Genomic DNA, 15904 nt, shown 5'->3' with positions numbered 1-15904 from the left:
AAAAATTGGACAGCTACATGCAAAAGAATGAAACTTGACCACTCTCTCACACCATACACAAAAATAAACTCCAAAGGGACGAAAGACCTTGATGTGAGACAGGAATCTATCAAAATCCTAGAGGAGAACATAGGCAGCAACCTCTACGACATCGGCCACAGCAACTTTTCTCATGACACATCTCCAAAGGCAAGAGAAACAAAAGATAAAATGAACTTGTGGGACTTCATCAAGATAAAAAGCTTCTGCACAGCCAAGGAAACAGTCAAAAAAACTAAGAGGCAGCCCACAGAATGGGAGAATATATTTGCAAATGATATTACATATAAAAGACTGGTATCCAGATCTACAAAGAACTTCTCAAACTCAATACGCGAGAAACAAAGAAATCATAAAATGGGCAGAAGATATGAACAGACACTTTTCCAATGATGACATACAAATGGCTAACAGACACATGAAAAAATGTTCAAAATCATTAGCCATCAGGGAAATTCAAATCAAAACCACACTAAGATATCACCTTATGCCAGTTAGAACGGCAAAAATTGACAAGACAAGAAACAACAATTGTTGGAGAGGATGTGGAGAAAGGGGATCCCTCCTACATTGTTGGTGGGAATGCAAGTTGGTACAGCCACTCTGGAAAACAGTGTGGAGGTCCCTTAAAAAGTTAAAAATTGAGCTACCCTATGACCCAGCCATTGCACTACTGGGTATTTACCCCAAAGATACAGACGTAGTGAAGAGAAGGGCCATATGCACCCCAATGTTCATAGCAGCTTTGTCCACAATAGCTAAATCGTGGAAGGAACCAAGATGCCCTTCAACAGATGACTGGATTAAGAAGTTGTGGTCCATATATACAATGGAATATTACTCAGCTATCAGAAAGAACGAGTTCTCAACATTTGCTGCAACATGGACAGCACTGGAGGAGATAATGCTAAGTGAAATAAGTCAAGCAGAGAAAGACAACTATCATATGATTTCTCTCATCTATGGAACATAAGAACTAGGAAGATCGGTAGGGGAAGAAAGGGATAAAGAAAGGGGGGGTAATCAGAAGGGGGAATGAAACATGAGAGACTATGGACTCTGAGAAACAAACTGAGGGCTTCAGAGGGGAGGGGGGTGGGGGAATGGGATAGGCCGGGGATGGGGAGTAAGGAGGGCACGTATTGCATGGTGCACTGGGTGTTATACGCAACTAATGAATCATCGAACTTTACATCAGAAACCAGGGATGTACTGTATGGTGACTAACATAATAAAAAAACATTAAAATAAAAATAAATAAATAAAATATGACTATCATCACTTATCTTAGAAGAAGTGATGGATACCAATTGCAATTTATATAAACATTCAGAATAGTTGTTGATGATGATACTATTATTACTATTATGGCTATTGTTACTGTTCCTAGTTAACATTTACAAAATGGTGCTTATTACTACATTTGGTATAGATTTCTAATTGCTTCTATATATAAACTTACTTAATCCTCATAATGATCCAATGGATTAAGTAGTATTAATAACTCCATCTTTTTTAGAGATTTAGTCAAATCTTTTCATTTCAGAGATAAGCAATATTGTGTTATATGAACAAGCAGAATACTTTTTAAAATTCCTTTAGATTGTAAGTTCTTAAACTATGGCTGAAATTCTTCCTCCTTATAAAGCAAAGTTGAAGAGTCTGACAATCTAAATAGCTACCTCCAAAATATACACAGGTAATAACTACATCTACTATTTTCCAAATGCCAAATAGGATGCCAGGTACTACACATACTTCAGTTGGTTTAATCTTCACAGAAATCTCAGAAGATATTATTCCCATTTTGAAGTTGAAGAAAATCATATTAGAGAAATTAAGTAAGCCACAAAGCTATTACAAGGCCACAGTATTTGAACTTGAATTTTGGTGGGCTGTATTACAAATCTTATTATATTCAATATGCGATGCTGTCTGTTATTCAAAGAGAGGCTGCTTTGAATAGTTAATTTTTTCTAAACTTTGACAAGAATCACCTTGGTGCATGAATGGGTTTCCCTGACCCTCTTCAAATGGCCACAGAGAGTCTAACCATGAGGTATACTCTACTCTTAAATAGCATCTAAGGATGTTGTGGAACTGCTATAGTACCTTTTTAGGAATTCAATCTCTAATAAATCATTGTCAAACAATGGCGATTCCTCCAGTGAGAGTCGTAAGAGGAATAGGAAAGAGATTTTTTTATTTTTTGGCTCTAGAACAAAGCCTTGTTAGAAATCTTATCACCTTCATTTAATATGTACATGAGATACATGGATAATACAAACATACCTATGGATATACACACATAACCTCACTATATCAATGAAGTCATTCAAATATTTAGAAAATAAAAATTAAAGAAAAATAAGATTATCAACAGTAACCATTATTAAATACCTATCAGGTACTTTTAGTAATAATTTCTAACAGGTGGAATCTGAATGTCAAGAACCATTCTTAAGAGACTGGGAAGAACAGTCTTGATTAGTACTTAAAACATGTTGTTCCAGTCTCACATGGTCAACACATTTTTGCTCCTGTCCAGAGTTTGAAAAGCGCTACCCTTATTCTGTATCTACAATCCGCTTGTTCTAGGTCAAAAATAACAAAAGAAGGTTTAATTTTGCAATTACGACTAACTCTACCTTACTGCTAATCAGTGTTTCTTTGAAATATGCTTCAGAGGGAATAGAGAACCACAACAGTACTAAGAAAAATGGCTCAGGACACAAATTCTTCCTTCTGTGATTTATCACTAAGTACTTAAAAATAACACACAGATGCTGCTAATATTTTAAAGACTTCTCCCATCTTTATTTTATATTTGGTTAAATTAATCCTTTTCATACCTGGTAAGACAATGCTGTAGCAGGAGTTGGTTTAAAAGTTAAGTGAATTCTGTTTAATAATATATTTTTCAACTTTAATAAGTAATTTATCTGATTTGAATTTCATCATTTTAAAATGAGAGAGCTAGACTTGGTATTGGAGCCCAATCTAGAAAACACTGAAGATTTCGGTGGAAAGAGTTCCAAGGTGACTGCCATTGCCACTCACCTCTCTTTTCAGCTTTCTGGGCCAGTATAGAGAGGAGAAGTGTCCTCAGCAGTATCCTATCCTTTCCTCATTTTATGTGGAATTTGTAGCAATTTAACCAAAAGACTGAGAATCCCTGGATTGAATGTTTTCTAAAATCTCTTTGTTTTCTGCCTTTTCATAATAATTAATCATCATCTTAACTAAAAAATAATACAGCAATATTACATATAATATATAGCATAATATCCCCTATACTCTTCTTTTTTAAAAATATTACTCCTAAGGGGTGCCTGGATGGTGCAGTCAGTAAGCATTCGACTCTTGATTTCAGCTCAGGTCGTGATCTTGGGGTCATGGGATCAACAACCTCGTTGGGCTTCGTGCAAGGGTGGGGTCTGCTTGGGATTCTCTCTTCCTCTTCCTCTGCCCCTCTTGCCCCATACTCACTCTCTATAAGTAATTAAATCTTTAAAAATATATACATACTCCCAAAAGAAAGCTTCATAAAGATAACAATCATTGAAGGTGACTGCTATTTCACCCCTCTACAAGTTAAAATTTAATAGAAATAAATGTATGTTAAAAACAGCTTTATTTAGGGGCGCCTGGGTGGCTCAGTCATTGGGCGTCTGCCTTCGGCTCAGGGAGTGATCCCAGCGTTCTGGGATCGAGCCCCACATTGGGCTCCTCTGCTGGGAGCCTGCTTCTTCCTCTCCTACTCCCCCTGCTTGTGTTCCCTCTCTCACTGGCTGTCTCTCTGTCAAATAAATAAATAAAATCTTTAAAAAAAAAAAAACAACTTTATTTAGAACAGAAATGTTCATCTAACATCAGAGTGTTTTAAATCCTATAAGATTATTTAGCACTTCTTGGCTTAAAAATGATTAAAATAAGATTTTTTTAAAATCTAGGAATGTATAAGTTTATAGTATTCAATTATATAAAGTCTTTAAGGAAATCTGAAAAAGATTAACTAAACTGAGTTAAAATACTTACTTGTAAATGGGCAATAACTCATGTCTTTTGATGGCACTGTCTGATTTTGTATCACTGTCATACAACCTTTGCACATGTCTTCCAGTTCGAAGTGGAGGGCCTAATTTGTCCATCTTACTATTAAAATATATAAAGGTGTACCCATAAGGAGATTGCTAATGTTTCTTTACATTAAAAAAATTTTTTTTAAACATTATTCTGGTTAGAAATCTACCCCCCCCAAGCTCTTAATTATTGGACTGCCAGGGTAAGGATTGTCAAAAAGAATCCTCAGGTAGTTCATACAATGTCCACTATTAGATATGAAAATTCTGACGATGCAGGCCACCCTGCAGTTGTGATGGAACATCCAAACAAAGGCCACATTTATACACAGCAAGGCAATGGAATCAATAAATAAACTTAAGAGGGACAACAACTGTTTAAAATAACATTTGTGAAGCTAGAAGTGAACTAAAAGTTACTATCCTGGTAAATAAGACTGATCTGATGTTTCTTCTCACAGAGTTCACAAATAATCTAATTTTTCTCCTTCCCTGACTTCATAGGACCTTTCTCTTTTTTATTATTTTATGATTTCCCCTGCATTTTTAAATTCCAAATATAAAGTAAGAAGTCAAATAAATGATATTTATTTCTTTAATGCTATCTGACTTTCTAACAAAGAATGACTATTCATGAAATTCATACAGAGAAATATAAAGCATGATGTATGGGAAGAAACAGTGATGGCAATCTGAAAAATCATACAGAAATGTTAAGCGGCCAAGACATCTGAAGTTTTTGGTTTTGTTTTTTAAAAACCAAAAGTATAAAGGAGCTCCATCTGGAGGAAAATAGGAAAAACTGCAGGTTTGTAGAGATGTCATTGTTTTACATCAACCAATAACTGAATCCTATATGCTATTACCAACCAATATTCATGCATTGCAGGGAACAGGGAAAGTTAAATTAGGAAGGTAGGAGAACTATCTTAAATGACTACTGAATAACACATCACTGCTTGTTAATTTAAAAGGACACTCTTTTTAAGGGATGCTTGTTTGCTCCAATGCATTCTTCCACTTACTCATTAACTCTACAAACCCTGAGCACCTACTATGTATCAGGCACTATGCTACATTCTGGGGATATCGTGGTAAATGAAACAGACCTGATGCTTGTTCTTACAGAATTTAGTGTCTAAAAAGAAGCTGTTCATTGCTCTAGATTATAAGTGTCTCTACAGAGGGACACATTTTATTCATTTTTATGTTTTTTCAGTATCCTGTACATAGTATCATTTTATTATAAAAGTTTTTATTAATTCTTTACAGATGATGATGCTTGCATTAGGTGTTTAAATCACATTAAATAAAACATTCTAAGTCTTTAAAAAATGCCTTCATTAGGGATGTGGTATACACACACACACACACACACACACACACACACAAACTTTTTAAAAAATGCCTTCATTAAATATACATATTTTACATAATTTCTAAATATTTGAGATGAAAACTTGACAGTTTTTTTCATCTGTAAAAGATTACTAGAAATTTTACCTATTTAGTAAAAGTCAGTAAAAATCAGATTTTTCTTTGAATTGCTTAACAATTATCAAAACACTATTGTTCCAAACAGCAGTTATCTTACAAAAGATATATGTGGCTTTGACATAAGGAATAAAAATCTTTTTTCTTTCACAGAGGTGACTGAAATTAAGATTTAGAATATTTTAAACTACATTTTTAAAACATTTCTCTAGTACAATAAGAACTACTCAAATCTTACACATGACACAACAAAGTTCAATTTGAGAAAGATGTGTAAAATCCAATAAAAATCTAAAAATAGGGGCACCTATTTTTTAAAAATCTAAAAATAGGGCCTCAGTCGTTAAGTGACTGCCTTTGGCTCAGGTCATGATCCCAGGGTCCTGGGATCAAGCCCCACATTGGGCTCCCAGCTTGATGGGAAGGCTGCTTCTCCCTCTCCCTCTGCCTGTCGCTCCCTCTGCTTGTGCTCTCTCTTGGTCAAATTAAATAAATAAAATCTTTAAAAAAAAATCTAGAAGTAATTATCTAATGCAAGTATTACATATTTTCTACATATGAGAGAATTAACCAGAATTATCAGATTTTAAAAACCTAATTGAATGGAAGGTTCCAAAGATGATTTGTTTTGTTGTCCATACAGCTGTGTTATAAAATTCAACTCGGATGATCTATCTACCTATGTATATATATATGCGATTTGTATATACATATACACACACACAATTCAAATGTTACTTAGGCTAAATGTCAGTAAATGTAATTCTTAAGTTCAAATCACTTAAACTTATGTTCTTGTATAATTTCTACTATTATGCTATGTTGTTATCAAGGTATAACCAAACAAAAACAAACTTTATACGTCTCAATAATGTAATCAAGATTATATATGTCCTATGTAAAAAATTATATATACTGTAATATAACTTTTGTATAAATCTAATTATGTAAAATTTTATATATTTGAATATATTTTTATGTATAAAATCTCAATTACATATTTTTTTTTGCCATGCGATAATAATCTACGTTGGGGTTATTACGTAAATTTAAAAATTATTAGTTTATGAAAGAAGACTTTCAAACATTTAAATCTTTCCCTAAACTAACCCAGATCATAAGATATGACAAATCATTTCTCATGTACCATCTTCATATTTATTTTAGTGAGTTTTATGAACACTTCCTTGCTCACATCTCCTTTTCTACCAAATCCCTTCATTTCTGTTCCTCAATCTCCAACAGCACTAAAGATAAGTCAAAGCAGCAACAAGATGTAGGGATATTTGGAAAGAAATTAAAATCTTTGCAAAAGTAGTAAATGTGTTTTCAAAAGGAATTCAAAGGCTTCAACCCAACAGATTGATCCTTGTTTCAAGTTTCTTCTTTGCCTTTCTTGGTCTTGCAAATCATCAATAACTGACTTAGGGAAGGAAATAATATGAGTATAAAACCAGGAAGCCTGTGTCTATTTCATGTTTTGCTCAGACCTCAGGGGCCCTGGATGTTTCAAGCTATGAAAAAAAAAATCACCTTTACTGATGTTAACACTGAATTTATAAATCTGGTGTTACTTGGAGATTATTAATAAATTTGGAGAAAGTGCAACAAAAAATCTACTTCGTTATGTATTTTTAATTAGTCACAGAGTTTCAGGAACATAATTTTAACCTGGCAGTAATCCATTATGGAACTACCAATATCAATGTTTTTAGAGTGCTTCTATGTTATTTTTCTTTTAAAAGTTTCAATTTGGTAACGTTGATTATATATCCAAGGGCTGAAAAGAAATTAGGCAGGAATAAATAAATCCATTCAGCAGTAGAAGTAGTCTTGCTACTACTGCTAAGGAAAACAAAAGAGGGTTTTTTGAAGTGAACTAAGCACTCCCACATAACATATATCTCGTGCAGACTAAGCAATCTGATACACATAACATGATTTCAATTCCCTATGAAATTTAAGGATATGTTCTTAAATTGGCACTTAGATTTCGTCAGAGTCAACATCAAAGTATATTTTTAATTTCTTGCTGTTCTTTCAATTCAAGCACAAAAATGCGTTGGATTAATAAAAGTTAAAAAATCCTTGGGTTCCACAGACCACTAATCTACAAGTTTCCAGATACTCCACATGACTTAAAAAATATGTATTTCTATCCTTAAATAATCCATAAAATCCATACCTTCAAATTATAAATGCCTAATATTCCTATGATAATTTACTTATTCTAAAATAGAGAATGGCAAACATTTCCTGTGAAGAGCCAGACAGTAAATATTTCAGGCTTTACGGGGGCTACGCTGGCTATCTCTGTCTCAAATACTCATCTGCACCATTGTAGCATGACAACAGGCATAGACAATACATAAATAATTGGGTGTGACCATGTTCCAATAAAACTAGTTTGGGGGCAGGATTTGGCTCTCAGGCCATAGTTCAAGAAGATCACCTGCTCTAAAATATAAAAATTCTATATATGAGACGATGCCAGTATTTTAAAATTTTGAACAATTTCAGTGATGATTTTTAAAGGTTTTTCACATATTAAGGAGTTATGATAGATATCACTACATTATCTTTTAATCTCAAAAACGTATTACATTTGTCAAGCTAATACATTTCTATAGATGATAAACTGTTATTTCGACCAAGATTTTCTAATTTAAAATGACTACTGCAGTTGCATATAACTGCCCCAATACAAATAGTGTTATCTAAAAAGGAATAATACTTTAGCAAGCTTTCAAAATATTTATAGCTAAGAATAAATTCACATTTTAAGAAATATTTGGCAATGATATCAACTTACTCGAATAGGTTTTAATTTGAAATAAACTTTGACCTTGGGAAGGTCCTTGTTTATTGTTGATACCGAGAATGAGTTACTCAGGAGCATGTAAGTCACTCAGTCTTGTAAGACTGAAGTGAGCCAAGTAGGTATAATAAAAGAATGACTTCTGAAAGAATACTGGGAAAAAATTTACCAGTTCGTATTTTGTATCTTTGTAGACACCCACAGTTATGATATTCTGAGGCATTCAAAGTTTTGAAATGTATCATACTTCTATTTTTGATCCTAAACGTATCAAATCCTTTACATATGCCAAAACCGATAGCCTCAATCATTGGTATCCATGTAAGAAGCCACACTCTGCAATTCTAGGTTGTTTTAGGCATTTCTAGGTCAATAATAAATGATAGAGAAGTTCATAAAAATCTAAGCAATGTTCCACACAAATTCAACTCATACACATCAAGACTGGCTTATGAGAAAAGCCTGTTTCCACTTATACAAAAATGTACTTAAAAACCAGATATTTGTTTCTTACTTTTGTCAATATAATTAAAGTATGAGAAACCAAATTCAATTTATTAAGAAATGCTGCTTAAATGCATTGTTGCTCTATTTTTGCAGTATCTACTATAGCCTGTCTTCAAAGTAAATGTCTTTCATAATAACTGACCAGAAGTAAACCTTTGATATTTGATATTTTAGCTACTGAAAATTATCAGCTAAAATATTTTAGCTGGTAATTAACCACTAAGAAAACACAAATCTCAAGGCATGACTGTGTAAATTCCCTGACACAATTCAAATGTGGTAATGTTTACTTAAAAGTTTCTTGCTTCACCATACTTCTAAAATTTCCTAGGATTAAAGATAGTCATCTTTTACAATAAGAGAACATTTTTTCCATTGAGGGCATTTTTTGCTTTAAAAAAAATCTGATAAAACTGGTTGAACCATAAGTTATCCAGAAGTTAATTACCAAATAAATGAGAATTTTTTCAAGACAAATTTTTCTGCAGTACGATTCCAACAGATCACTGGTATGCATGATTAAGCTAGTCACAATAAAGATTATATACACAAGGCTTTAAACAATCCTGAGTTATTGAAATGACTATTTCACTAATCTCAGAAGGTGCAGATGTCTTAATTCCACCTTTACTCAATCCTGAAGCGTTATATCAATAGAAATAATGATTGGCATTCAAACGTCAATTATCCCACCAGCACCAGGACCACGGTTCTATAATGTGCCAACAGGCTGACAAATGAGGGATTTAATTTGCTAATTCGTTATTTGTTTCATTTATTCACCAAAAATTTATTGTGTGTCTATATGTCAGGCATTATACTACATTTTATAGTTACATCTGTAGGCAAAGCAGAAACAAAGAGCTATCAAAGCTTACAATCCAGCAAAGGAAAAAAATATATAATCAATAAATAACACGTCAATACACTCAATAATTCTCAAAAACAAAACAATAAAAACTCTGCCACTAAAGAGCCATGAATGGGTTTATTTCATATAGTAATATAGTAATGTTCCAATTAATATGGTAATATATTGGCCGCAGGCAAAAACCAAGGCTCTTTACAGTGGCTGGAAACGTAACATGTAGGGACTATATAGAAAATGCACAAATGGATTTACAGAGTTATGTATGACAGTTTAATATGATGTGAGACAACCAGAAATTTTAAATCTTCATGGCATTGTAAGCAGTGCATAATTTATAAAATTACTGTGCTCAAAGTCTTTGCTTGTTAGTAAAAACAAATTTTCTCCTAGGGATTATATAAATGTTGGTCAGATTGTATTAGATCAGGTGACAACATTCACAGAATGCTGTGAGTGAGACAAAGGAGATATGCCAAAAGTCATATGGCTATTCATTGGCAAAGCAGGATCCAGAAGCCTAATTTTCTAATTCAAAGTCAGTGCCACTTTTCATTACACCAGCCAGCTTAATATGCCCTATTAAGAGTACAGGGGAGGGTGTGAGTACAACTTAATATGGCCATCTGATAGCATTTTCAGTATGAGAGGAAGGACAGTAAAAAATATCAGTTTTTAATTCATAATCAACTGTCAATGATACTATAATTAATACAGCATAGAAGGCAATTCTGTGATACGGTAAAAAGGATTTGTAAAAGTTAAAATACATATTGTCATCTACACTTTAATTAAAAATGATGAGTCAACTCAGTAGAGAAGCTCAAAAAATAAAACAAAATCAGTTTCTTACCACTGAAAGATGAGAATATTTTACTTTTCAACCACCTGTTCTACTGATAACCTGTCTCTTTCTTAAGGATAGCCGGTGTCTTCTTTTTAGAAGCATAACAAAAAGAAAAAACATTTAATCAGATCTTGTTAGCTGATTTTTTCTTTTTCTACAATGGTAATTACATTAAACTCCTTTTAGATTTTGTACTTTCTGTGTAGTCCAAATTAGGAAACAAAAAACAGTTGCTCTCACTTGATATATAACCCTATGGATATTTCCTACATTAGAAAAAAGTGATAACCCATATCTGAAAATAATGTGTGCTGTATTTCCTCCATCAACTTTATCAGTATCTATAAAGTATACACATAAGCCCTCATTCTAAAGATCACGTGATAACCCTTAATTTTCTGATTTACCAAAATGGAAGAGAAAGGGAGTTCCTACTAAGACACAAGGATTTTTAAAATCTCTCGTGTTACCAACAATTTTTTCCACATTAAAATAATTGTGGAAAGCTTAATTATGCTACTTTCTTAGAAGCCATGTATATAAAACTGCAGAAAGATAAAAAGTATATTAAAAGTATTAAATGAGTGGAAAATAATCATCCACTATTAATATTTCAGCATTTTTTGTCTACACACATTTTTATATATCTCAGTATATATGAGAGTTTGTATCCTACGTCTTTCTCCTGTTATAGTAGAATCATCCCTTTAAAATGCATAGACATTTTATAGTTGCATAAATTCCTGTATAGATTGTTATAATTTGCTATTCAAACGAAGCTAGAAATTTAGGTGACTTAATTTTTTTTACATTATAATAAAACCATAGGAAAGAAACCAATGTTTAGAGCCAAAGAGACTCTAATTTGTAACCTGCTTCCAACTCTTAATAGCTGTGTGGCTTTGAGCAAATTATTTTGCTTCTCTGATACCCTCATCCTATGGTGGTGGGGTGGTTTTAATAAAAATATATGAAAAATGTTTAGCACAGTGCCTGATACATAATGTTTCATATATATTGGTTATTACAAAAATCTTCTGTATTTCAAATGATTTCCTTAGACTAGATTTCCAGAAGTAAAATTATTCAAAAAGTATGAATATTTTTTGGGCTCTTGATACACATCACTAGATTTTTTTCCAAAATGGTTATCCTAATTTAGACCCTCAACAGTAGTGTATGTGCCCCTGACCAGTAATATGTTAAAAGACAAATGAACTTTAGAAAGAAAATCAAGGTTAATAAAACAGCCAATTAAATAATAAAATAAAACTCAGAATCATTTGTGTGTGTGTGTGTGTGTGTGTGTATCACTAATCAATTAAATTCAAATAGACTTACCCTACATGAGGCGCTGCTATCCCTTTATGTGAGGGAGACAAGGTCTGAAGTTTGTTTCCCAAAGAGCTGCTAACTGAAGACACTTTACCTGAAGGCACACCTTACAATAAAAAAGGTTATTAGTCTTAACGACATTCTGAAAAAGAAAAATCACAAAAAACAGAGCATCTGACAAGGAAAACAACGCTTTAATGGCAATAAATCTTTGCAGCAATAAATCAAAACAAGTTACCAACTAGGAAAAGGTTTTTTAAAAATGAAATTTCCAGAGAACAACATATAGCATCCTTCATTTCTAATTTCCAATTTCCTTATTACAATTTACATATAAATAAAAGTGCACTTCAGTCAGTCAGTTTCTCCTTCAAGTCATTAAGCATGTGTCTATTAGGACAATTGTTAAGTTCAGAGCAGTATACATAGAAATGAGGGAAAAATACTGTGGTCAAAGAATCAAGAAAAGAACTTGGTTGACTACTCTGAACAGGTGATACAGCAGTAACAACATCTAGGATTAAAAAAAGGACTATAAAGTATCCTAAGTAGAGAGTTATTGAAAGTTACTTTATTTTTACCCAGAAAGAATTACTTATCCTCCACATCTCTTCCTAATTATAAATCTATTTTAATAATCCAAAACAGAACACTATCTTCATTTCTGTCTCTACAGAAAAAAAAAAAAAATCAAGTTATTTATGGAGCTCATTACCTACAACAGTTTTGCTAGCGCCACTTGGTTGTGGTAATCGTGAAGATCCTGATGGTGCAGTTCCAGGAGAATTTGACTTTTTAAGTGCAGGCGGCTTATACTAAAATAATGAAAATAAAATATTTTATCGACATTACTTTTACAGGTTGCAAACTAGTATTTCAAAAGCTCACATACCCTTAAATGAGTACTTTTTTTTTAATTAGCTACTGAATTACCCAAATTGAGGAAGTACAGATTAAAATACATCACCCTAGAGAGAGGTTTTCCAAAATATGTTCCATCTCAAAACTAGTGTGCTAAAAGTTTGGCTCAGATGTTCCATTGCTAAAACCAACTAAGAGCAGCTTTGCCCAGTTCACAGGAAAAAAAAAAAAAAAAGGTCAAATGGAAAAAATTTCTTCAATGTGAAGATTTTAAATGCCAAACAAATATTAATAGAAAAACTTAGAAACATCCAATGATGCTCACTTAGCAGTGCAGCTTTAAAGATCAAAAATTTTACCTGTTTCTGGGCATGGTTTTATATTTCATATATATAATCCAGCCATATTTCCTACTGGTAATAATTCATAAGATTACAAATAAGCCTGGATAAGTTTTACAATAGCTGCCTTACTGATTTCCTGAACATGAAAAGAAAGCTAATTCCGACTTCACTATCCTCACCAGATCATGTTAGATGAATAGAACATGGGTTGAGGAAAGAGAGGGTGTTTATTTTTTCTCTACTTTCTAGAAAGATATCATTATCAATTTTATTTTACTGTCTCTTACCTGAGCCAAATTTTGTTACTGAATATTGAAGTATCTTATTGATCACCTGCTCCAATATAACAAAATGAACTTGCCCAACTCCAACTTCACAACAGAAGAGGAAATAAGACTCATGCCACTTTACTTCAACTATAAAGTGATGGCTGTACTTGAGATTTAGCCCAATACATAGACTGCTGAGGACTTTATGTGAAAAACTGGTTTTAAACATAATCTTCAAAAATCATATTTTATAACCAATAATCAGTATAAAATTTAAGATGCACTACTACTAAAAACTGCCAGCTAAACACAAATTTTAAAGTAAAATATTATACCATTCAAAATTTAGTATGTGACCTTTTAAGGAAGATAAATCTTGATAAAAAGGCTTCTCTCTCTCTCTCTCTCTCTCTCTCTCTCACACACACACACACACACACACACACACACTCCATGCACATTTGGCACTATTACGCCAGAAGCAGAAATTTAAGCACTTGGCAACGAGAAAACCTTCAATAACTATCTGTCAAATGAACAAGTGACTAGGACCCTTTGGAGATAAGCCATAGAAAGACACTATTTCTTTGAAAACCAAGAGGTGTTTCTGGTTTAAAAAGGCAACTGGCAACTGATGAATCACTAAACTCTACCACTGAAACTAATAACACACTTTATGTTAATTAATTGATTTTAAATAAAATAAAAATAAACTTTTAAAAAAGGGGAAAAAAGGGCATCTGGGGGCGCCTGGGTGGCCCAGTCAGTTGAGCATGAGACTCTTGGTTTTGGCTCAGGTCATGAACTTGGGGATGTGAGATCTCCAGGGTCAGCCTCCGCGCTCAACAGGGAGTATGCTTGGGGATTCTCTCCCTCTGCCCCTTCCCCACTCGCACATCTGTGCGCTCTCTCTCTCTCTCTCAAATGAATAAATAAATCTTTAAAGGGGCATCGGATTGATATCAGTGTCTCCCACTAAAATACCAGTGAAGACATTAGGAAAGATTTTTAAAACTAACAACAATATGGAAAACAAGCCCTAATGAAGACCCCTTAAAATATCACAGGCATGTCTACTAAAAATAGGCTCCATAAAACTGGATTAAGAAATAGGATTGGTGAGCCACTCATACTGTGCTAACTACCAAAAAATAGCAAAATGATTAGCATAAACAAAAGGTGCTGGTAGAGCATATTACATATGCAGAGGTCAAATCTTTAGGCTTTCAGGATGACTCTAGTAATCAACAATTTTATATAAATCAATTTTAGTGATCCGAAAAACAAAATCACTTTATTTTTATACATTTACATTCAATCACTATTTCTTTCATTCATTAAATATGTATTTGTTAGATGTTTATTATTTCATGTGTTTTTATACAGATCACAAATCTAATAAATTTCCTTAGTCAAATATTTATGTTTACAAAGACTCTTTTTGACATTGGAAAGAGCTTAAAGAACAAGGAGGGCATTCATTTCTGATAAAACAGTAAAAAGGCACTATTTGGACTGACCTTTCAACTAAAAAGTAAAAATGTTCTGAAAAGTATAAAAAAATCACTTTATAAGCAATGAGTGTCAGATAAGAAGAAGAAAATAACTGTTAGACCAATACCATTTAAGATTGTAACAACAGACTGGCCATCACATGGATTTGCTGTATAAATCTACATTACTAGGTGGTCAGGCAAACTAAGCCAAAAATTAAAGTGCTTCCAGATTGGTAATATTCTTAGATATCTGGAGAAACAAGAAGGCTCTTCACATGAACAATTCTCATGAATAATTTTTTGAGGGCAACAAATAATCAATAATAATTATGTACATAATGATATCAGAAACCATGATTGAGGGGAAAAAAGCAAGAACATATATACAAAGATCATGTGATACCACAATTATCAGATACAAAATATAAAACAATTATGCTTACTACATTTAAAGAAATAAAAGACAACTCTGAAAATGTTAACAGGGAATTAGAAACTATAAAAAGTAATATAGGAAATTAGAAAAATAGCCAACCTCAAGAAATTAAAAAATATAGTAACAGATTACAAACTCAGTGATGGGGGAGTGAAATAGCTGCCTAAGTCTCCTATAGACAATAAAAAAGGATCTTAAAAAAAAGATGATTCTAAGAGACTGGAAACCATCCAAAGCAGTTCTTCTATAACTGTGTATTCTGGGTTTAACTGTAGGAAAGGGAAAGGAACAAGGAAGGGGAAGGGAGAGGCAGGAAAAGAAGAGGAAAAAGGAAAGAGAAAAACATGACCTATATTTGGCAAAAAATAGTCAACATTATAACCTAGGTGGGCACAGGTATAGATTCAGCAGTTAAGGTCTTCAAAACAGTTACTATAAATATGCGCAAAAAGTCAAGGGATACATACACAAGAATTAAAGGAAAATATGGTAATAGTGAATAAACACA

General features: G+C 32.9%; 1 protein-coding gene across 2 annotated transcripts in view; it reads right to left on the bottom strand.

The window, feature by feature from the left end:
• ZC2HC1A (zinc finger C2HC-type containing 1A) overlaps nt 1–15904 on the bottom strand; it is a 63909-nt gene that overhangs the window by 24539 nt on the left and 23466 nt on the right. The window contains exons 6-8 of one of the 2 annotated variants that reach the window (XM_040626139.1): nt 12706–12805; nt 11997–12096; nt 4078–4194 (exon numbers count right to left, since the gene is read on the bottom strand). In XM_040626139.1, coding sequence (XP_040482073.1) covers nt 4078–4194; nt 11997–12096; nt 12706–12805 — 317 coding nt within the window. The remainder of the gene's footprint in view (nt 1–4077; nt 4195–11996; nt 12097–12705; nt 12806–15904) is intronic. The other variant, XM_040626138.1, reaches the window with a different exon arrangement.

The sequence above is a fragment of the Ursus maritimus genome, unplaced genomic scaffold, assembly GCF_017311325.1.
Source record: "Ursus maritimus isolate PB19 unplaced genomic scaffold, ASM1731132v1 scaffold_9, whole genome shotgun sequence".
NCBI classification, from domain to species: domain Eukaryota; kingdom Metazoa; phylum Chordata; class Mammalia; order Carnivora; family Ursidae; genus Ursus; species Ursus maritimus.
The sequence above is the reverse complement of the archived record's forward strand: the minus strand, read 5'-3'. Positions and strand labels throughout refer to the sequence as shown.